At 40.5% G+C, this 22,179-nt stretch overlaps 1 protein-coding gene across 3 annotated transcripts in view; it reads left to right on the forward strand.

Annotated features, from left to right (window-relative positions):
- Positions 1-22,179, forward strand: part of LOC130920727 (NACHT, LRR and PYD domains-containing protein 12-like) — a 29,894-nt gene that overhangs the window by 1,715 nt on the left and 6,000 nt on the right. The window contains exons 2-8 of one of the 3 annotated variants that reach the window (XM_057844132.1): positions 1,796-2,098; positions 2,565-4,476; positions 8,920-9,090; positions 9,471-9,641; positions 11,416-11,586; positions 20,899-21,069; positions 21,143-21,316. In XM_057844132.1, coding sequence (XP_057700115.1) covers positions 1,843-2,098; positions 2,565-4,476; positions 8,920-9,090; positions 9,471-9,641; positions 11,416-11,586; positions 20,899-21,069; positions 21,143-21,316 — 3,026 coding nt within the window. In that variant the 5' untranslated portion in view covers positions 1,796-1,842. Of the gene's footprint in view, positions 1-1,795; positions 2,099-2,564; positions 4,477-8,919; positions 9,091-9,470; positions 9,662-11,415; positions 11,587-20,898; positions 21,070-21,142; positions 21,317-22,179 lie in introns of those variants that run through there. The other 2 variants (XM_057844147.1, XM_057844141.1) reach the window with 2 other exon arrangements.

Here is a 22,179-nt window from a genome sequence, read left to right on the forward strand (position 1 = left end):
CCTCCACCCCATAATTTTAAATGTGGTACCAGCCGGCTCGTTCGATCGACGTGAAGCGCTGATAATGCATTCACACATTTTTCTTGTACTTTCAAACGTGCGTCGCAATAATATGCTTCAATTTGGTACCCGTTGTTGGTCCTCCGATCGCGATCGTGGATCACACGGAAATGAGCGTTTTATGACAGAGCTCGTCTACCGCATAACGTCGGCTGCGCGGCTGGCCCCTCCCAAGTCAATGCCGACTGAACTGGAGTACCGTATATAAAAATGCATAAGGGAAAATGAAACCACAAAAAGTGAACTGCGTGGTACCCCCAGTCACAGAGGTGCACAATCAGTTTTTTCATGACATTTACGCCTGTCAAAACTGCCTCAACCGTGATGCACTAGCACTCATGGTTGCGACTTCCAGGAAATATACGCAGCGCCACACCATATGTTTCTATTTGTTATTTTCCTACTGGTGAGTGCGCAACTGAGCATCGATAGTAAGATCCAAAGTAACAAGATCAGACTTTTGTTGTTTTCTAAAGATTCATATCAGTAACAACCTGGCGACTGCTCGTAAAAACCAAGCATGCTCTCCCTTCACTCTAGCTCCCGCTAGATCACGTGTCAAACCGATTCCAGAAAGGGCCTAGTGGGAGCTGGATTTTGTTCCATCCGATAACGTGCAGAGAGTTTAACCAATGAACTTCCTGTTGAAACAAGCAGCACCTGACAAAGTTTAATTTTTTACACATGTAAAAGATCTAATTGGTCAAAAGGTGTCCTCTTCATTGGTAGGAAAGCAAACCTGCACCTACTAGGCCCTTTCTGGAATCGGTTTGACACCTGTGCGCTAGATGCTTTCAAACACATGCACAAAAAAACAGTGATCACAAAACGGAGTTCCCGACCCCTGGTCTTGAAGGTGTAATCATTTCAAAATTTCCCGCCGGCGAGAAATGAGTTTCCGGTTCATAGGCAAACCGCGCGGAGGATGAAGTAACATATCAGGCTGCTCCCTTCTACGCATGTGTAGTTTGTGCAAATGCAGGCGCACCCTGCAGAAAGCCCGCAAACAGTTTACTGAAGACATGTCAACAAAGCACATGGATTACTGGAACCATGTCCTTTGGTCTGATGAGACGGGTTGGCTTTCTTGTGTACCGTCTTCAGAAGAGGCTTCCTTCTGGTGTGAAAGCCATGCACACCAATTTGATGTTGAGTGCGGCGTATGGTCTGAGCACTAACATACTGCCCCCCCCCCCTTCAAAATCTGCAGCAATGCTGACAGCACTCCTGTAACGAGTCACATGACATTTTGGAGGGAAAATGACAATCAGTACTCAATTTGGACATTTAGGGATGTGCGTAGTAGTTTCTAAGGGGTGTACTCACTTTTGTTGCCAGGGGTTTAGATATTAATGGCTATATTTGGAGTTATTTTGAGGGGAAAATAAATGAACTCTTATATAAGCTTCACTTAAGACTACTTTTTATTGTGTAAAAGTTTCATTTTGTCAGTGTTGTCCCATGAAAAGATATACTTAAATATCTGCAGAAATGACAGGGGTGCGCTCGCTTTTGTGATACACTGTATATAACTTGTCTGCTACCTTGTTCTTTTGATGAGGTCTTATACACCGTTTACTTATTTCTTGCGCATTCTTGTGTGGAAAAAACAATTTTTAACGGCGCGCAATGACGGGGACCCCAGGGATATCTCGCTTGGAGCCCCAAGAAATGCCACTGGTCACATCACTCAAATGGTTTACGAGCTCAAGTTAATAAAAGTTGTTGTCCGCAGATATCCGATAGACGGTCACTTCGCTCACGCGTTTACAAGAAGGAAGGATGGCTCTGGACAGCAAGCGGAAGGAGCTGCTGTTGGGAACGCTGAAGGAGCTTGGGGAGGACGAGTTCGAGGAATTCAAGTTCTTTTCGGGCCTGCCTCAAAGCGTACAAGAAAACCCCAGCCGGGTGATCATTGCTAACGCACTGGTGAAGAAGCATGGCGAGAATACTCTGGAGGAGACCATCAAGATTCTGGAAAAGATCGGCAACAAGAACTTGGCCGAGATGCTGCGTGGCAACGTGCTGGAAATAAAAGGTTAGTCCCCAAAGTAGCTTCAGGGGTTAGAACGCCGGTGACTTAAAAACTGTGGAAGTCAACCGTGAGACGAGGAAAAATGACTTGTCCTAAAATTCTGTTCTGGTTTGCATGAACCTCAGGTTGTACTGATTTAGTAGAGCCTCATTCTCAAATGCTCCCCCGGGTGTTCCTTCTACCCTGGCAGACAATCGGAGCTTTATCAGTTTTGATCAAAGTCAAAGACATTTGGAAAGCCTGTTTGTCTTGTCAAGCAGCATGTAGAGCTCCTAAAAAAATAATGTGTTTCACTTCTTAAACTCATATTTCACAAAAGCAAAGTAGACTTTTAGCTGATGAACTTTCATCAAAAATGTTTCTTTCAAATTGTAACATCTATGTCTCTGGTGGCTGTGTGCCCTGGGGTTGGGTTGTTTGCAGGGTTGTTGTTTTTTGTCCATAACAGCTCACCGCTGCTTTCTTGCAGGCGCCGTCTTCTCCATCCATGATGATGAACAGATTGATAGATTGAAGGCAGACCTGCAAGAAAAGCTGCATAGTTTATACAGCTTTGTTCCTGAGGGCAACACTGAGCGCTGGCAGCAGCAGCCTCTGGCAAACGTCTACACGGAGCTGGACATCACCTACGGGGCCGACGTCAGGCCCGACGAGCGACACGAGGTCCTTCAGATGGAGAAGTGTGCCGCCGCGGCCAAGACGTCTATTCTGCCGTGCGACATCTTCAAAAGCCATGACGGGCAGCCGCGACCGATACGCACGCTGCTCACCGTCGGCTTTGCGGGAATAGGGAAAACCTTCCTGGTTCAAAAGTTAGTGTGCGACTGGGCCAGTGGGAATAAAAACCAGGACGTACACTTCATATTTCCCTTTACCTTCCGCGAGTTGAACACCGACGAAGGAAAAAACTTTACGCTGGCCAAGCTCATCCGATGCTACGTCTGTGAGAGCAGGCACATGAGCGAGGAGACTCTGAACATTATATTAGACGACCTGCAGAAGTCCGGGATACGGGACTACGAAAGCAGCCGGATCAAGATCTTGTTTGTCTTGGACGGACTGGACGAGTGCAAGTTCAAAATGGACTTGAAGAATGAGAAGAAAGTAGACATAGACGTGACGGTGGCCTACCCGCTGGAGATACTCCTGGCGCACCTCATCAAGAGGAACCTGCTTCCGTGCGCCCGGGTTTGGATCACTACGCGGCCCGCGACGGCCCGCGATATTCCTTCCGACCTCATCGACAGCAGAACCGAGGTGAGAGGATTCAGTGATTCCCAAAGGCTGGAGTACTTCAGGAAAAAATTTCAAAATGAGGAGCGTGTCATTGAGCACATCCGGAAAACACGCACCATCTTCATCATGTGCCACCTGCCCATCTTCTGCTGGCTCACCGCCACAGTTCTTCAGGATCATTTGGACAAAGGGAAGGAGGGAGAGCTTCCCACAACGCTGACAGACATGTACTCGGAGTATGCTTCTAACCAGCTGGACAAGTCCAAGGAGAGACAGACAACCGAATACACTGATTACGTGAAAGCGCTAGCAAAGCTGGCCTTTCACCACACCATGAGTAAGCAACAGATCTTCTACGACAAGGACCTGGCGGACAGCGGCTTTGATTACAGCCAAGCCGCAAAACACTCCGGAATATTTACCGAGGTGTTTAAGGAAGTCCGTCCGCTCAGAAGAAACCAACAGGGCAAGATGTTTCAGTTTGTCCATCTGACCATCCAGGAGTATCTGGCCGCATTCCACGTGATGATTTGCCTCTTCCACGACAACAAAAACATACTGGATGATTCAGAGCATGCATTTGAATGTGTTTCCCAAGAAGAAGAAAAATCCAAAGTATTGGAAGAAACAGAATCAGAAGATGGAGAAAAAGAATCAGAAGAAGAAACAGAAGATGAATGGGATTGGAAAATCACTGAGGTTCACCGGTCAGCTCTCCAGAAAGCCTCAGAGAGTGAAGGATACCTGGACATGTTCCTCCGCTTCCTCCTTGGCCTTTCCTTGCCGTGCAACCAGGAACTAGTGGGGGAACTTCTGAAGGCTCCTCAGGACTGGAGGCAAAACAAGTCAAAGAGTGTCAAATTGATCAAGAAAATGATTAAACAGAACACTCCAGAGAAGAATATCAACTTGTTCTACTGCTTAAACGAGCTGAAGGACGACTCTTTGCTGAAGCAGTTTCAGAAGGAAAATAGTTCATACGATATTGACTGGGACAACATGCCAAATGACATGTGGTCAGCCTTGGCCTTCTTTTTACTGACAGACGACGAAACCATGAAGTCCTTTTACCTGGCGAATTATTCCCGTTCGCCTTTGGGGCTCGAGAAACTGTTGGTGGTGGTCAAGGCTTCTCAACAATCAATGTGCGTGGTTTATAGTCTTTTTGCACTGGGAAATCCAAAAGCACAATGGCAAATCCAAAAACAAGTGAAATAATTCACAAAACATAATGACTCAAGAAAAACAAAACAACTGCAAATCATAAAACGGCAACAAAAAAAAAAAAGAATCTAAAAACAATTGCATATCACAGAACCCAACAACAAATCCGAAAAAGAAAGGAAATGAGCGCATTCACTCCCAAGGTTTGCTACCAAAGACTTATAGAAACAATCCTTCCGGTTCTTTCAACTAGTAATGCACGATAATACATTTTTCAACCGATAACCGACAATTTCCTCCTCTTCCCAGCCGATGATCGATAATGTCAAGCCAATAATTCTATTAAACGTTATATGTAAAATGTTAAAGTATACACCAGAGCAAATATTACTGTGTAAAAACAGAATTTTTTTGCTCGTTTTTTCAACATCAAATGTGAACAAGTTGTAAATTCCAACATCTAAATCATGACAGATTGTCTGACATTGTGTAATGGTAAACCTTTGGCAACAATTACTTACAGAGTAAATACCTATGTTGCACAAAAATGCTTTTAAAAGTAAGCCATTCCTAACATGCATCTAAAACATTACTACACTGCAAAAGCACACCTCCTTAAAACCAGTTAAATTCCTGTGTTTTCAGTATAAATCTATTGGAAATAAGTGAAATTATCTGCCAGCGCTTCAAAGTACATTTCACTCAATTAGATTTCTTGAAATAAGGAAAAATAGCTAGCTGAACATAACCTTAACAGCCTTATTTTAAGCAATACATTAATATATATCATCCTAAAAAACGTGTCTGTCAGAAATGTTCTGTATTCAATAATAGGTATGGTTCAAAACATTATTGGAAAGCATTTTTTTCTTGATTTAGGTGAAAAATGACAAAGTTTTTTGAAAATTTATGACGACTTCATCATCTCCTCTTCATCACTCCTCCATGTCAACTCAAAGCAATTATCATAACGTTCGCAAATCAACTCTCAACCCAAATTTTCGTTCTCCTTATTTCAAAGTTCTGATGTTTTTAAATTTTTGAGGAAAGGGAAGGCTTCCAAAAATGCTGGCGCAGACCATCTAGATCCATATCTTCTTCAATTAAGTGCTCATTTTATCAGTCCATGTTTAGCTCACATTTTTAACCAAACCCTTCTTTCCGGCATCATCCCATCCCCTTGGAAAACTGCTACTGTAATCCCGCTACATAAAAATGGTGATATCTCAGACCTCAATAATTACCGTCCAATATCCAAGCTTCCGTTTGTATCCAAAATTCTTGAATCATTGATCAATTCTCAACTACGTTCTTTTATTGACTCATCTAACATACTTTAGCCGCAACAATCTGGTTTTCGCCCAGGTCACAGTACAATTACAGCTTGTTTCTGTCCTAAATAACATTGTCTCCTTTCTTGATAATAAACAGTTCTGTGCTGCTCTTTTCATTGATCTTTCAAAAGCATTCGATACCGTTGATCATAAAATTCTACTCCATAAACTACAGGCCATAGGTTTAGACCAGGGGTGTCCAAACTTTTTGCAAAGGGGGCCAGATTTGGTGTGGTAAAAATGTTTGGGGCCGACCTTGGCTGACGTCCATATATTTAAGGAAATTTTAGCAAGCCATTCTGTGTGTCACATTTGCTTTATTATTTATTTTTTGGTGCTGAAACGATTAATCGATTAACTTCAGTATTCGATTAAAGAAAAAAGATTCAAATTAAATTTTGCTGCTTCGAGTATTCGTTTAATTAAAGTGAGAAACTGCCCTCTAGTCTGCCTTATTTCAGATGTCTGAATCCAGCTGCTCCATGTTAAAACCAACATAAGCCAAGTTTTTGTTTGAGCTAATGGTTTTTTTATGCATTCGTAACTTAGTTTATTGGTATATTTAACAGTTGTTTTTTTTCTTTTTTTTTGTGGGAATATGTTTCTCAACCATTTGTCAAGAGCATTGTAAAAACAAAAAACCGTTAGTGTTTTACAGCACTTAAGTTAGCAGACATTTGCTATGTAAGTTAGCCATTGTTCTTTTGTCGATCCTTATTTATTTTTTTATACCATTTGAGGCTCAGCTCAGGTATTTTAATTTTTCGTGTTCCTTATCCGATTACTCGATTATTCGAACTAACTAGTTCATCGATTAATCGACTACTAAAATAATCGATAGCTGCAGCCCTAATTTTTAAAATGAATAATTTCAACAATCTCGCAACTAGCCTTTGTGGCGTTCTCTTTCGACTCTCGGGCTCTTGCGAAATACTGCTCTTATATGTAATGTAATAATGCTGCTGTAAAATTAAACTAGCTTCAAGTTGCTTCAATTTCTCTCCCCTGTAATCTTTTCGTACATGACAGCGTGAACTATTTAAAAATAGCGCACTCTTTGCAAATGAGGCAGACACAGCTGTTGCGTATATTAGTGAAGAAATAGTCCTTTTTCCACCTATCCCTGAAGCATCGGCCGTCGCAGTCAACAGTTTTTGTTGATTGTCGCCATTTTAGAAAATTGGGAGTAAAGAGTCACACGGGGTAATGTTGCTTAGAGTGCTGCTGCCTTTTAGTGGGTAAATGAGGAGCAGCACTTAGTGTGTAAGCTACTTCATATGCTGGTAGCAGTACAGCTGACCAATACCACCCAGTCTGTGCGGGCCAGATGTTAATGATTATTATGACAGAGGCTGGGGGCCGGATGAAATTTGACCAAGGGCCGCATTTGGCCCCCGGGCTGCTGACGATGTTCAATCAAGTCCACTTACTATTAAAAATGGGGTGCCACAGGAGTCTGTCCTTGGACCACTCCTTTTTACGTTAAACATTAATATTTTTCTTCCTAATCAATATTGTAATGTCCACTTTTTTGCTGATGATTGTATTCTATATGCGCCCGGTTTTTCCCCATCCCTAACTCTGACTCATTTACAGACTGCTTTTGATAGCTTACAAATATCTCTGAAGCGCCTGAGCCGGAGCGCCAGGCCTCAGTCTGGCCGTGGTGCTTAATGAGTTGAACCGGAGATGAGTGGGGCGGGGCTCCCCGAGACCGAGCCGCCAAAAGCGTCTCTCGATCGTCACAAGCCCTGTAGCTTAGCCTAGTTTATGTTTGTTTACGTTCACTTTAGCCTTCGCGCTAGCAGCAGCCTCGTATTCGTTCCAAATATCTTTGTGATGCATCTTTAAATGTCTGATCAGGTTAGTGGTGTTGCATGAGGACGCTTTCTTTCCGCCTCGTGGAACTTCTGCAGTGCATGTTTTTGCAGATGGCGAGAGCGCCGTTTGTTTCGCACACGGAAAAATCAACCCACGCTGGTGACAGAGCCGCCATGACATCCAACTACCTCAAACATGTCGCGTCACTCATGCATCAGGGGCTTCCGAGGGAGGAGGAGTTGAGGAGGCGGCGATGCAGAATTGGACAAAACTGCTTCAATTGCGCACAATTGGAGGCCAAATCAAGTATCTAATTATCGGATTCCATTATTGGTCGGATTGACGTTATAATTGCCATTATCGGCCGATATTTATCGGTAACCGATATTATCGTGCATCTTTACTTTCAACCGTTTGTAACTGAACAGAATCTACAGATTTCCAGAATGCTACCAAAGGCGTATAGAAAAAGGAATTATTCCTGATCTTCAACTGCTCATTGCTGTAGAACGGAAAAGAGTTTAAAAAAAAAAAGTTTGTGTAGCCATCAAACACAATACTCTGTAGTGCTTGACAAGTCGGCCAAAATCATCGCAAATGAACAGAAGGCGATGTCTTCTGAAAAACGGCTGGGAGTGAATGAGTTAGGAAACCCGAAATAGTTGGCACTGGTGCCGAAATTGACTCGCAGCTGTTTGGACGAGAGGAAAAACTCATTTCGAGAGGCCTCTTTATATTCGGGTCTCTTGCTTTCTTTTGATTTGATAATGGTTTTGTGTGATTCATCGCGAGGATTTCATGCTGCTCATAGAGATGAACATTTTTCATTGCTGGGCAGCCCTAATTTCAATGTATATGGCGACAAAGAAAATGTTGACCTGAAGTTCATCCTGAAACACTTGCAAATTCAGAATCTTGTATGCGTCGGAATTCGAGGAAATTCCGAATGTCAATCTTGAAAGTAAAAAAAACCCCAAAAGGAACGATTTACTCATCGCGGTGGGACGAGATGAACGGCCTTGTTGACGACATCCAAAACAAATGAAGACTGCATCACAGCCAGCATATTAGCGTTCCTGTTGCTCACTTCCTCACTTAAAAATAAAATGCAAAATATCGATAAAAGGATTAGTTTTCAGATTTGTCATTGGGTTTTGGTTTTTTATTTGTCATCTTGAAATAAAATCTGTGATTATTAATCAAAGCAGCATACTAAAGTCAGCGGGCTTTATGTTATACTCACGTCTTGCTCCTGTCTGTGTGTTCCAGTCTATATGATTGTCACCTGGACAAAGGCAGCTGTCACCTGCTGGCTTCCGTTCTCAGCTCTCCATCCAACCTGAAGCATCTGGACCTGTCCGAGAACGATCTGTCTGACGAAGGGGTGGAGATACTCTCAAAAGGACTGGCCAGCCCAAATTGCACCTTAGAAGAGCTCACGTAAGGACCTGTTCCTGTTCATAATCTTCTGTGGTTCCGGTCGACCAATAGATAGAATCACTGCTGTTATTAGCAAAAAGAACGATTCACTCAATGTGGTCGAACGAAACAAACATCCTTGTTGACGACATCCAAAACTAATAAAGACTGTCACAGCCAGCACATGAGCGTTCCTCTTGGTGACATCATGACTAGAAAATACAATCCATCATATCGATAAGACGATTAGTTTTTTTCAGATTTGTCACAGGGCTTTGTAATTTGCTCTTTTGTATATTTGTCATCTTGAATTCAAATCTATTATTGTTATTCAAGGGAGCGGACTAAAGTCAGCAGGTGTTATGTTTGGCTCTCGACTTCCTCTTCCTTCTTCGCTCCAGTCTAGTCGGTTGTAACCTGGACAAAAGCAGCTGTCACCCGCTGGCTTCCGTTCTCAGCTCTCCATCCAACCTCAGGCATCTGGACCTGTCCGAGAATGATCTGTCAGACGAAGGGGTGGAGAACCTCTCGAAAGGACTGGCCAGCCCAAACTGCATCTTAGAGTCCCTCACGTAAGGAGCTGCTCCCGTTGGTAATCTTCTGTGGTTCCGGTCCAGTTATCAATGGAATGCTGTTATTAGCAAAAAGAACGATTCACTCAATGTGGTCGTATGAAACAAACATCCTTGTTGACGACATCCAAAACTAATAAAGACCGTCCAGGGCCGGCCCAGGCCATTTGGGGGCCGTAAGCAAAATAATGCAAAGGAACCCATTTTTTGGGCCACCATTTCGTCACAGTGTACTGTGAAACCCATACATGCAATCCAACCCAAACGTCCATATTTTGTCAGATTTTGTTGCACTGCATACTTCAAACTTCTCACCCCAAATGATTGTCAGTACTTACAGTAGATAGTGCCAAACCTTTTTCTAAAAGAGGAAAGAAAGAAGTTAAGGAAGAACTTTTATTTTTTAAGCTTGTAATCAAGTATCAAAACTCACAAAAATCAAATGAAGCAAACTGTAGTAAACCAAATAGAAATTAAACAATTGCCAGATAGGGGGCCCCCTTGTGGTCAGGGGCCCTAAGCAGCTGCATAGTCTGCGTGTAGACCCTACCCACCGACGTCACAAAATCACGTGCTCGCTGTATGGTTCCGCCCCCTTGTCCGTCATTTTTTGTCTGTATTATCAATGGTCTCAATTGATCGAGCAATTTATAATGCATTTCATGGAAGACCCGGTGCTTTCGGATGCCGTAAACTCACTTGATGCGTTGCATAAAAGGCGTTATGTGGAAAAGCTTCAGTTTATCCATTCGCCAGATCCATATTTGATGCCTAAATCGATGTTTTTTGACCCGCTGTCTCCGCCGTATTTGCCTGACATCTGCTACGCTGACATTTACAATTATCTTGTCCACACAAAATCAGCCTATTCTCACGAAAATTTGAAAAACTTCAAGAGCTTGGACGCTTAAAAATACTTCGTTGCTGGTTGGGTGAAACGTCCACGAAAATTCGGCAGGAATCTATCTTGTGCTTGGAAAGGTGAGTTACGAAATTTTCAATTCAAAATCTTTTGTTCTTGTTAACATCCACTGTCAAGTCTAATGTATTTCATTTCATTTGTCAATGGAGCTAGGGCTTTTAATGTTTATATGGTTTAGCGATAGCACTCTCACTACATACATACGTGTATGTTGTCGGTGATTAGCCTAGCAATGATCTTAATTGTGGTTGTCAGCCCAAAACCCTCTAAATATATATTAAATGCATCTTACCAGATATAAAATGACTACTACATAATCTGTGGTAATCGTTTGGAGCCCAGTTTTCTCGTCGAATTGCAGCAGCCCATCTCGCTCTCTTCTCTCCGGGTCTCTCGGAATCCGGTAGAACTTCAAGTCTCTCAGTCTTCTCCGTCGGTCTATCTTCTCTGTTATTGCAACCGACCGCCACACACGCCTTCACCATTTTGATTATTAATGTTAACGAGCAGAAAAACACGTCGTAAATAGGAGGAATGTACGTAGCCGTAACAGGTAAACATGATGTGTTGACGGACAATTGAGCGGCACCAGTCAGGAGGAAGGAGTTGTGACGTCACGTGGGTAGGGTCTATAGGCTGGGCCCTGAGACCGTCACAGCCGTTCCTGTTGATGACAGCATATCATATCAATAAAACGATTAGTTTTTTCAGATTTGTCACAGGGTTTTGTAATTTGCTCTTTTGTATATTTGTCATCTTGAATTCAAATCTATTATTGTTATTCAAGGGAGCGGACTAAAGTCAGCAGGCGTTATGTTTGGCTCACGTCTTCCTCCTGTCTGTGTGTTCCAGCCTAACCAGATGTCACCTGGACAAAGGCAGCTGTCACCTGCTGGCTTCCATTCTCAGCTCTCCATCCAACCTGAAGCGTCTGAGCCTGAGCCGGAACGATTTCTCAGACGAGGGGGTAGAGATCCTCTCTAAAGGACTTGCCAGTCCACACTGCAAATTACAGTCCCTCAGGTAAGGAGCTCCTCCTGTTCATAATCTTCTGTGGTTCCGGTCCAGTAATCAATGGACTCACTGCTGTTATGAGCAAAAAGAACAATTCACTCAGTGTAGTCGTACGAAACAAACGTTCTTGTTGACGACATCCAAAATAAATGAAGACTGTCACAGCCAGCACATGAGCGTTCCTGTTGGTGATTGACAATAGAATACATCATATCGATTTGGCGTAGGTATGGTCTCAATATTGGTAGGGATGATATAACAACACAACCTGCATGTACAGTACACTTTTTGCTGTGGACGTGACACGATAAGACCAAACAGACTGTGTGAACGGCGGCCAGGGCTACATTTCTCACCAATAAGAATCAAATTAATTGATAGGCTAAATGATAAATGCAAAATACATCTGTATTGACTGAGACTAACTTACACACTGCAAATTGACAGTATAACGTGTTAATCTGTTCATGTTTCTGAAATCTAGTAGAAAAATTTTCGTTATCTTGTTTTGAGTTTTAAAGGCTAGTTAACAGATGAATGTGTCAGATTCTTACATTTACCTTTAGAAAATATTACCACTTGTTCCTATTAGGCCAATCAGTCGGTCATTTTTCACCTAAATCAAGAAAAAATGCTTTCAAATAATGTTTTGAACAATAAATGAATGAAGAACATTTCTGACAAGTTTTTTAAAGATTAAATATAGACGCTTTTTGCTTAAAATAAGTCTGTTAAGCTTATTTTCAGCTAGCTATTTTACTTATTTTAGAAAATCTGATTAAAATTTACTTGAAGCACTGGCAGATAATTTCACTCATTTCTCGTAGATTTACTGTTAGGTTTTGTGTTTGTTTTCTCCTAGTTTGACTTGTCCCTGTGATTGCCCATTGCTCTCACCTGTGTGTGTTCTCCCAGTGTATCCTGCAATCATCATCCACCTGTGTTACCCAGCTGTTCCTCGTCTCTTTACCCCTTGTCTGCGTGTGTGTATATAAAGACCCAGTTTCTTGTCACTCCTTGTTGCATCATTGTCTATGTCTGTCCTTGCCAAAGTCAAGACCCGTCCAAGCCCTCGTGTACCTGTCCATCCGTTTACGTAAGTTTTGTTGATCCATTGTCCTTTTGTTTAAACTTCGTGATTTTTGTTAGTTATTATTAAAACGTTTTTTTTAGTTCACTGCCTCCTGCCTTGCATTTTTGTTTCACTGCTTTTGGGTCCACACAACCTGCCTTCCCGCGCATTCCCTGACATTTACACTGTTTTAAACCTTTGTTTTCAAAAACTACAAAAGAAACATTTTGAAAACTTCCAGAATAAATGTCTGGATTTCATTCGGAAATTTAAATTGCAATATCTGAACAGAAATTTGTGTATTAACATACAAAAATACAAAATTGTTAATCATCTCTTAACTATCCAGGAATGCCAAAAAATAAACATTTGACTTAATACCATTCAAAATTGTCTGTATAAATAGACCAAATACAACAAAAATTCTTAGTCAGGGAACAACAAAAATAAATAAAAAGGAGCCTTCCTTTCGGTAAAGCACGACTGCTTTTGTCCACAAGCACAGCCAAACTCAACAAAAAAATGAAAGCTCCCTTGGGCTGCTTAAGACCACATAAGCAAGATAAAAATTGGGAAGAAAGGGGCAAACCTTGATTCACTACATTTCTTACAGCTGAGCAGAGTTCACCTTATTTCTCAGTTTAATTAACGTTAGGATAGTCGAATACACATACAGGAAGACACTTCTCCTGAAGTATGGAGGTAGATTTGTGTCTTTATTATTCAATTAAAAAAAAAAAGCTGCCACAACAACAAAAAAGGTCGCTTCAATCGAAATATATTTTCAATTAAAAGAAAGTCACTTCGATTAAAAAAAAAAAAAAAAAGGTGTTTGAATGCAAAAACTAAATTTGAAACTCAAAAAAACCTTTTCTTTGATTTTTTTTTTTTTTTGATTGAAACAGCTTTTTTGATTGAAGTCACGTAGTTTTGGGGTTGGGCCACATTTTGGCTAGGACATCTGTGTTTTTATTATCTAATCAAAAAATAATTTGCTTCAAACAAGAAAAAAATATTTTCAAAAGAAAAAGCACTTCAATCAAAAATGACAAATTTTCAATCATAAAAAAATTTTTTTGAATGCGAAAAAATATTTGAAACTCGGAAATTTGCATTTGAACACTTCATTTTTCATTGAAACTGTTTTCTTTGATTGAAGCAATCCTTTTTTGCGTTTGGGCCATGTTGCGGGTAGGACATTTGTGTCTAAATCATTCAATCCCAGGAAAAGTTGCTTCAATCAAAAAAATATTTTCAATCAAAGAAAAAAATCATTTGCAAAAATAAAATTGCCCTCCCCTAAAAAAAAAAAAAAAAAAAATATATATATATATATATAAAAAAAATATATATATATATATATATATATATATATTTTTTTTAATTGAAATATATATATATTTATTTATTTTTTATTGAAGTGTCACATTTTTTGGAGAGCAAAAAGTTTTGAACTCATTTATTTGAAGCACTAAAAGTTTTGAATGCACTTTTTTTAAGTACAAAAAGTTTTGATTGAATCACTTTGACACAACGATCCAATTTTGCCGCTACTTCCGACATATTTAAGTTCAAAACTTTTTGCTCTCCCAAAAATGTGACACTTCAAAAAAAAAACAAAAAAACTTATAAAATATATATGATATTTTTAATTGAAATATATATATATTTTTTTTTTTTATTGAAGTGTCACATTTTTTGGAGAGCAAAAAGTTTTGAACTCATTTATTTGAAGCACTAAAAGTTTTGAATGCACTTTTTTTAAGTACAAAAAGTTTTGATTGAATTTTTTTGACACAACGATCCAATTTTGCCGCTACTTCCGACATGTTTAAGTGACAAGTGACTCCGCCAATGGCGTAAGCCATAAAAGCATGATGAAGCAAGAATAATGGCCACCAGGGTTCCAGCCAGCCATCGGACTTGGCTCTGCTCGGAGCCTGCTGCTTAATGTGATTCAACACGGGAAACTTGACCCGCTGCCCTGACGTGACGGATGGCAATCGGCGTTCAACCGGGACGTGACGTGCCGGTACAGGGGTGTAAAGCCTCGTGTCTTAAGCGACCGACCGCCGGGGCGAGGGTGTAACATCGGTATCTCACCAGAGTGCCCGCGACAGTACGGTGCCCTGTTGCGGCACACTGGTGGGACCCCGAGATCACCTCCTTGGAGGGTCCCGTGTCGCGGAATGGTCATCATGCTTTTATGGCTTACGCCATTGGCGGAGTCACTTGTCACTCAAACATGTCGGAAGTAGCGGCGAAGTTGGATCTTTGTGTGAAAATGATTGAATCAAAACTTTTTCTACTTCAAAAAAAAAAAGTACGTTCAAAACTTTTAGTACTTCAAATGAGTTCAAAACTTTATGCTCTACAAAAATGTGACACTTCAAGAAAAAAAAAAATATATTTCAAATTAAAAAAATATTTTCAAAAAATATATATATTTTGAGGTAAGGGCAATTTTATTTTTGCAAATGATTTTTTCTTTGATTGAAAATAGTTTTTTTTGATTGAAGCAACTTTTTCTGGGATTGAATGATTTAGACACAAATGTCCTACCCGCAACATAGCCCAAACGCAAAAAGGATTGCTTCAATCAAAGAAAGCAGTTTCAATGAAAAATGAAGTGTTCAAATGCAAATTTCTGAGTTTCAAATATTTTACGCATACAAAAACTTTTTTTCTATGATTGGAAATTTTTCATTTTCCATTGAAATGATTTTTAAAAAAAATTTTTTTTTGTTTGTATGAAGCAACTTATTTTTTGATTGAATATAAAGACACAAATGTCCTAGCCAAAATATGGCACAAACTAGGGCTGGGCGATATGGCCTTAAGCACGTATCACAGTAAATTGAGCAGATTTACCTCGATAACGATAAATGATGATAAATTCGCCCAAGCGGACCGTTATATAATTTGAAGATCTGAATAAATTCATGAAATACTGATGAACCGTTTCGTATTGTACATGCAGTCTAAACATTAAGTATATAAAAATTCATTGTAAACAATAAGAATTCATGTATGAACATTTCTAACAGCTTTTATGGCTTGAACAATGTACATTGTCAAAATCAATATGCCTGTGCAAACATGTCTTTGTAACACAAATAAATTACAGCTTGAACAGTACACTTCAAAAAGACAATTTGTTGTTAATGGCTGCAGTGACATAATTACTCAACACAAGTGTTTACTTCAAGGTTTCAGGTTTTTTTTTCCCCCAGTGCATTTTTAATTCATGCAAGCACACATGAACCCCCACACAGACACACATACATTAAAGCTATAATGATCTTCTGCAAAGGAAATATATAAGATTTTACGATGGGAGTAATGACACAGAATTAAGCACATACAGAAAAATAGCTGGGGCCATTAAACGGTCATATTATAATTTTTACTGTTGGATTGTACTTTATGCTAAATGCTTTACCATCACAAAAGCTATCGGAGAAATCACACATAGAGATACAAAATAACGCGACTTACTAATTGCTAGATGCAGTCCGTGCCCAATCCACTCATTAAGTTTAGCCGTTTCGACGAGGTTAGAGGTGCTATCCGACTTCATCACGTTCATTTGTAGCGTTAACCGCTAGCGTTAGCCGCTAGCGTTAGCCTGTGGCGTGGCTACCAGTAGAAAGCACTGAAAGCACCCTGTCTGGAAATCGTGAGAACAAGGGAGGACAGTGGGTGAACCCCCGTCTGGATGCCGCCAAGAGTCTACTTAGTGTCGGGTGAAAGTTTGGCGAACCGCCCTTAAGCCGCACTCCATCGCGTTTGCTTGTAGCATTAGCTGCTAGCGTTAGCCTACCGGGCTTCTGTTTGTTTGGCTTCCTGATAAACCTGTGACTCCATACGTAAGCACACTGACTGCTTTCTTAAAGGGGAATGAACATAGCCGGACAACACAGCGTCAAAGCGGGATAAAAAGGCAGCATTTTCTTGTTTTATTAAATTACCGAATTCACCGATATGGTCAAAATTACGTCAGTCATCGTGAAGAACTTCGGTACCGGTAAATTTTCGGTTTACCGCCCTGCTCTAGCCCAAACGCAAAACTACATTACTTCAATCAAAAAAGTTGTTTCAATCAAAAAAAGAAAATTCAATCAAAGAAAAAGTTTTAATACTGAGGGGTTGTGTGATATCAATAAAACTGTTATATGGCAAGATAACAAATATTAATAAAGTTAACAAAAAAATCAATCACATTCATGAGCAATTATCGAAAATTACGAACATTTCCGAAAGTATTCCGGAAACAGCCGACTGGGGCGGAGTCGTCACAACAAGGAAACAAAAGGTCGAGGCGGGTGCCATCGTTGTTTATCGACGAGAGTTGTGTTTGTGTTTTATAAAAAAATCGCTAAAATGGTTCAAACCTGTTCTGCTATGTGCTGTACAAATAGCCATTTGTTGCAATGTAGTACACATGAGTTCCTAAAAGCAAGAAAAAGAGCTGGACCACGAAGACAATGAGTAAAGTTTGTCCGTGCTAAGAGGGCTAATTTTGCAGACCCGGCCTACGGCACGGTTTTGTGTGGTGCGCATTTTACACCTGAAAGCTATTCGAACTATGGACAAATGAAATCGGGTTTTGCTAAGAAATTGCTGCTGAAAGCAGATGCGGTGCATAAATTATCGCTCGTAAAATATATAGAACAAATCCTCTTATCCCATTCATATTTGTGTCTGTTGGCAGAGCGAAAACCGATGATAGCACAATATATGATAATTATTCAATGCATAACTTTATTTTGCGATCACGGTGTATCAGCTTCACAAAAAGAAATGCAAAACAAACCTTTCGGTGTTTCCCACACAATCTGTCGCCGGTGTTTCATCAGTGTGATTGCTCCCCTCAATGATCGTTTCATTAGGCTGCATTGGCTTTCGTTTGGGCTCAAATTGATAACCCAAACACCAAAGAAAGGTTCATAACTCTCCTCGGGACCTCATCGCTACAACGAGAAACAAAATTGTCCGCCATCATCGCTGCCATTCAGTACTAAGCACTGAGCCGGGTGTTTCCTTGTTGTGACGTCACGCACACAATATGCTAGATTTCCGGGATCTCGTGCGCTGGTCGTTTTAGCATGACAATCGATCCAAATTTCTATCATTTTCTTGGTGTTGTGATGTGTGTAATTACTAGGGCTGTCAAACGATTAAAATTTTTAATCGAGTTAATTACAGCTTAAAAATTAATTAATCGTAATTAATCGCAATTAATCGCAATTCGAACCGTCTATAAAATATGCCATATTTTTCTATAAATTATATATATATTCTGTAAAATAAATTGTTGGAATGGAAAGATAAGACACAAGATGGATATATACATTCAACATACGGTACATAAGGACTGTAGTGGGCATTTTACTCTACTGCCATTTAAATCTGTCTATGCTGTCCTAACTCCGAAGCGTCTACTTTTTCCAAAGCTAGACAGCTAGTGAACGACGCCTTAATAATTAGACGTCTTCCTTTTTCATCTGATTTATTAATAAAATGGCCTCAAACCATTGTCCTCTTTAGACCGTCGTAAAACTACAAAATAAAAGTACACAAGCATTGCATTAGCAACAACGTTAGCTTAGCACGCTATACAGGTTCACTAAACATAAACAAAAAGCGTCTCATACAAAAAATATAACATTTCGCTTACTAACATAATATGTACATTCTTTACAACAACCATACTTACGGACAAATGTTGTCCAAGGATCATATAAGCACAACATTATCAGCCCGAGACGTCGTGCAGCCATAATGAAGAAAGAAAAGAAGAAAATAATAAACCATGTCGCAAAGCGACCACAAGAGTTCACTGTTGGACAGCGCAAAAAGCCTTGCTGTAAAACTTACCAAAAGGCAGAATACTTTCTGAGCGGGACATGTGCGTTAATTGCGTCAAATATTTTAACGTGATTAATTGAAAAAATTAATTACCGCGCGTTAACGCGATAATTTTGACAGCCCTAGTTGTAGCTGCAGGCATCTGCATTCGTTTTTGAATACGTCGTGCTTTTATTTTGACACGCTAACCAGAAGTGCGCACGCTACGACGCTAACCGGAAGCTTTACATTTTTGGAGCGAAAGAGAGCAGGTGCGTTCGGGTTTCTCACGCATGTGATGCATATTGTATATCTTTATAATTTTCTCATCGTTAACAATGTTGTAAATGTAACAGTTTCATGCAAGTTTAATGTTGAAGCATCACCTTTGACTGAGAAGAGTGCGTTTGAGAAGACTGCCATTGGTTGAATGCAGGCTAAAGTGGTCAGTGCAACTTTGTATTGTATTTTGCCATTAGCGTCTTTGCTGCTATGCTAGCGTTGTTCAAATTGAATATATGTTTGTTTTTATTTAGTTCTACGTTGTTTGGTGTTCTGAAGAGCAATAAACATCAGTGAATGGAACTGAAGCCTCCTTTGAAATCAATGAGCAGTACACTAGTAATTACACATAGTGGCATGATACGAATCCAAAAGGCATGCGTTTATGGATAAATGATGGAATATTAGCATTTACCCAGGTGTTGTAATACCCTTTAAATGCATATTTTTTCTTTCGAATTTATTTTTGCATTCAAACACTTTTTTTTTTTTGATTGAAGTGACTTTTATTTTGATTGAAAATATATTTTGATTGAAGTGACTTTTTTTGGGATAAAATAATAGACACAAATCTACCTCCATACTGAAGCAGTTTCCTTATCAGTTTGGCAACTTCACACAGTTTAATGTAATGGTAATGCTAAACTGAGATGCAGGTCGGACTTTCAGTAGCAAAATTAGTGCTGCGTTATCCCACCTTTTCACTTTTGAAATTACTTACAGCGGCTGCCGGCTGGAAAAAAAACAACTTCTAATTAGGCTAGGTTCATACAGCAGGTCTTAATGCACAATTAGAGTTTGAATTTTCGTCATATCTGTTTTTTTGGGCGTGCCCGTTCCGACTGCCATTGTCCATTGAGCACATTCAAGTATTACGCATGTGCATTAAGTCGCAGTCCGACAGGCGCTGAGCGAAAGGACCCGCATGCGCAGAAGCATCAAAACAAATGACTATACATGCTGGCTCTGCATCATTCTAGGGTGATCATATTTTTATTTCCAAAAAGAGGACACAAATAAGAGACATAAATAATCCCTGTTTAGTCTTATACTCAACGTTTATATGGATTGATTAAACGCATGCACTGTGTGTGTGTACTTCGTGCACGCACACACATACGGTCAGTTTGCCCCGACTCTTGGCCATGGAAGCGATACTGAAATAGAGTACTGCTCATTTACCACACAGAAAGAAAACTGAGCATTCTCAGCCTTGACCCATGATTTTATTTTTTTTTCCTGAGTGTTGTCAAGCTCGCCTCTTCCCAGAAAGCCGAGTTCAAGCTAGGCGCTAAAGCCTACGTCGCTGCCGTCCTCCGTGCCTGTCGCTCTTTGCTGATGCAATTGTTGCATGAATTCTAACTTGGGAAACTTGACAGTTCAGACCGCCGCCACGTTCTGGAAAACTGTGGGCCAGATCAGATTTAAACCACATACGCAAGTGACCCAGATCGGATTTGAAATGGTCCACTTCTATGCGACATGTCCCGTTCAGACCGTCAACCTAATAATGCCTCACTCGAGTCGGAAAAACACGAAAAAATCTGATTCGTGCATTAAGACCTTAAGAACTTAGCCTAATATCCCTCCTCTTCAAAGCGGGCAGAGGAGGCGGACACATGTTGACATGTAACGTAATTCTGTACTGTGAGAGAGTGGGAATCATCAGCCAATCAAACGTGCGTTTGAGGAAAAAAACATGGACTGGCTCATTAACAAGTGAGGGGTAAATGTTGGGGTAAATGTAAGTGATAATAATAAAAATAATTCACTTAATAATGGTAGGGTTAATTCTATCGTTACATCATATAGGAAGACAATCTATATGAGCTATATAACTGAACACATTATATAATGCAAATGAGGTTGCTTAAAAGTTGGTAGGTACAATTCGAGCATCCTGAAAAGTTGGTAGCGTTTTGTCCCTACCATCCCTATGCAAAGCTCCGCCCTTGGATAAAACGATTAGTTTTTTTTCTGATTAGTCACAGGGTTTTGTGATGTGCTGTTTTGTTTGTCATCTTGAAATAAAATCTATGATTATTATTCGAAGCAGCATACTAAAGTCAGCAGGCGTTATGTTTGGCTCACGTCTTCCTCCTGTCTGTGTGCTCCAGTCTATGGAATTGTAAGCTGGGAAAAGGCAGCTGTCACCCGCTGGCTTCCGTTCTCAGCTCTCCATCCAACCTGAAGAGTCTGGACCTGGGCGGGAACAATCTGTCGGACGAAGGGGTAGAGATCCTCTCGAAAGGACTGGCCAGTCCACACTGCAAGTTAGAGTCCCTCGAGTAAGGAGCTCCTCCTGTTGGTAATGTTCCAAGCTCCCGTCCTGACTTCACGCAGTTATATCATTTGTTGCAGGCTGATATATTGCAAGATCACGGATAAAGGATGCGTTTTTTTGGCCGAGGCGCTCAAGTTAAACCCCTCCCATCTTCAAGTGCTGAATTTAAATGTCAATGAAATAAAAAAAAAAGGAAAGGCGGTCTTATTGGACGTCCAAGAGGATCCCAGCTATTGCCTGAAGGCTGTCTGGTAGGATCAAAACAATGTTGCTTGTCCGAGTGTTCATGGTTTCCGCTAGAATTTTTTTAAGCTGTGGTGGTGGTGTGCTGCAAATCCTTTCATATCATGACGAATAGGATTTTTTCTTTTTTTAAATAACATTTATTTTTTTCCAAGAAGAACCACAACCAAGATCTATTTGCAAAGTTTGCATCCTGCCTGCACTTGATTTTTAAAAACAATTTGAATGCTCTTTCATGAAGAAATTCAGCAATAGGTGGTCCATATATAGTCAATGTGATGCGTGCTACCAGATTGTCCCCAGCTGGTTCCTCAGGTCTGTCTTCACCTACACACAAAAAAAAGATATAGGAAATGGAGACACACAAGCATCTCTAATGTACATACACATTGTTTTACGAAATGTCAAGGTTCGTAGTGAGTCGGCTATAGGCACACTTTTGCGAAATAGACAATGTTTATTGATTAGAAATTCCAAATAAATGAAGTCTATTGATTACAATCCCACAAAGGCAAGCAAAAAACAAGCATAACACAGAATAACTACAACGCTAGGTCTAAATTGTCACTTGTCATCACCTAAGACCCCCACGATGCAGTTAAAATACACACAAGCACAAGAAACAATGGCACTAGATATATTCATTGTCGAAGCTAAAACACCCCCACGCCACAGTTAAAGCACAACGAGTTCCCTGATGATGAATCAAGCTCCTACCTGTCGACAATGAGCGGAGAGCCAAACGCTCCGGGTCTGAGCATTCAAGGAACCACGCCAAGCGATCACGTTAATCCTCTGGCAGACTCTGGCATGGCCCGGAAATGTCCGGCTCTTTATTGGCACATGCCACGTGAGAACAGAGATGGCCAGC

This window comes from Corythoichthys intestinalis, chromosome 1, assembly GCF_030265065.1.
Source record: "Corythoichthys intestinalis isolate RoL2023-P3 chromosome 1, ASM3026506v1, whole genome shotgun sequence".
NCBI classification, from domain to species: Eukaryota; Metazoa; Chordata; class Actinopteri; order Syngnathiformes; family Syngnathidae; genus Corythoichthys; species Corythoichthys intestinalis.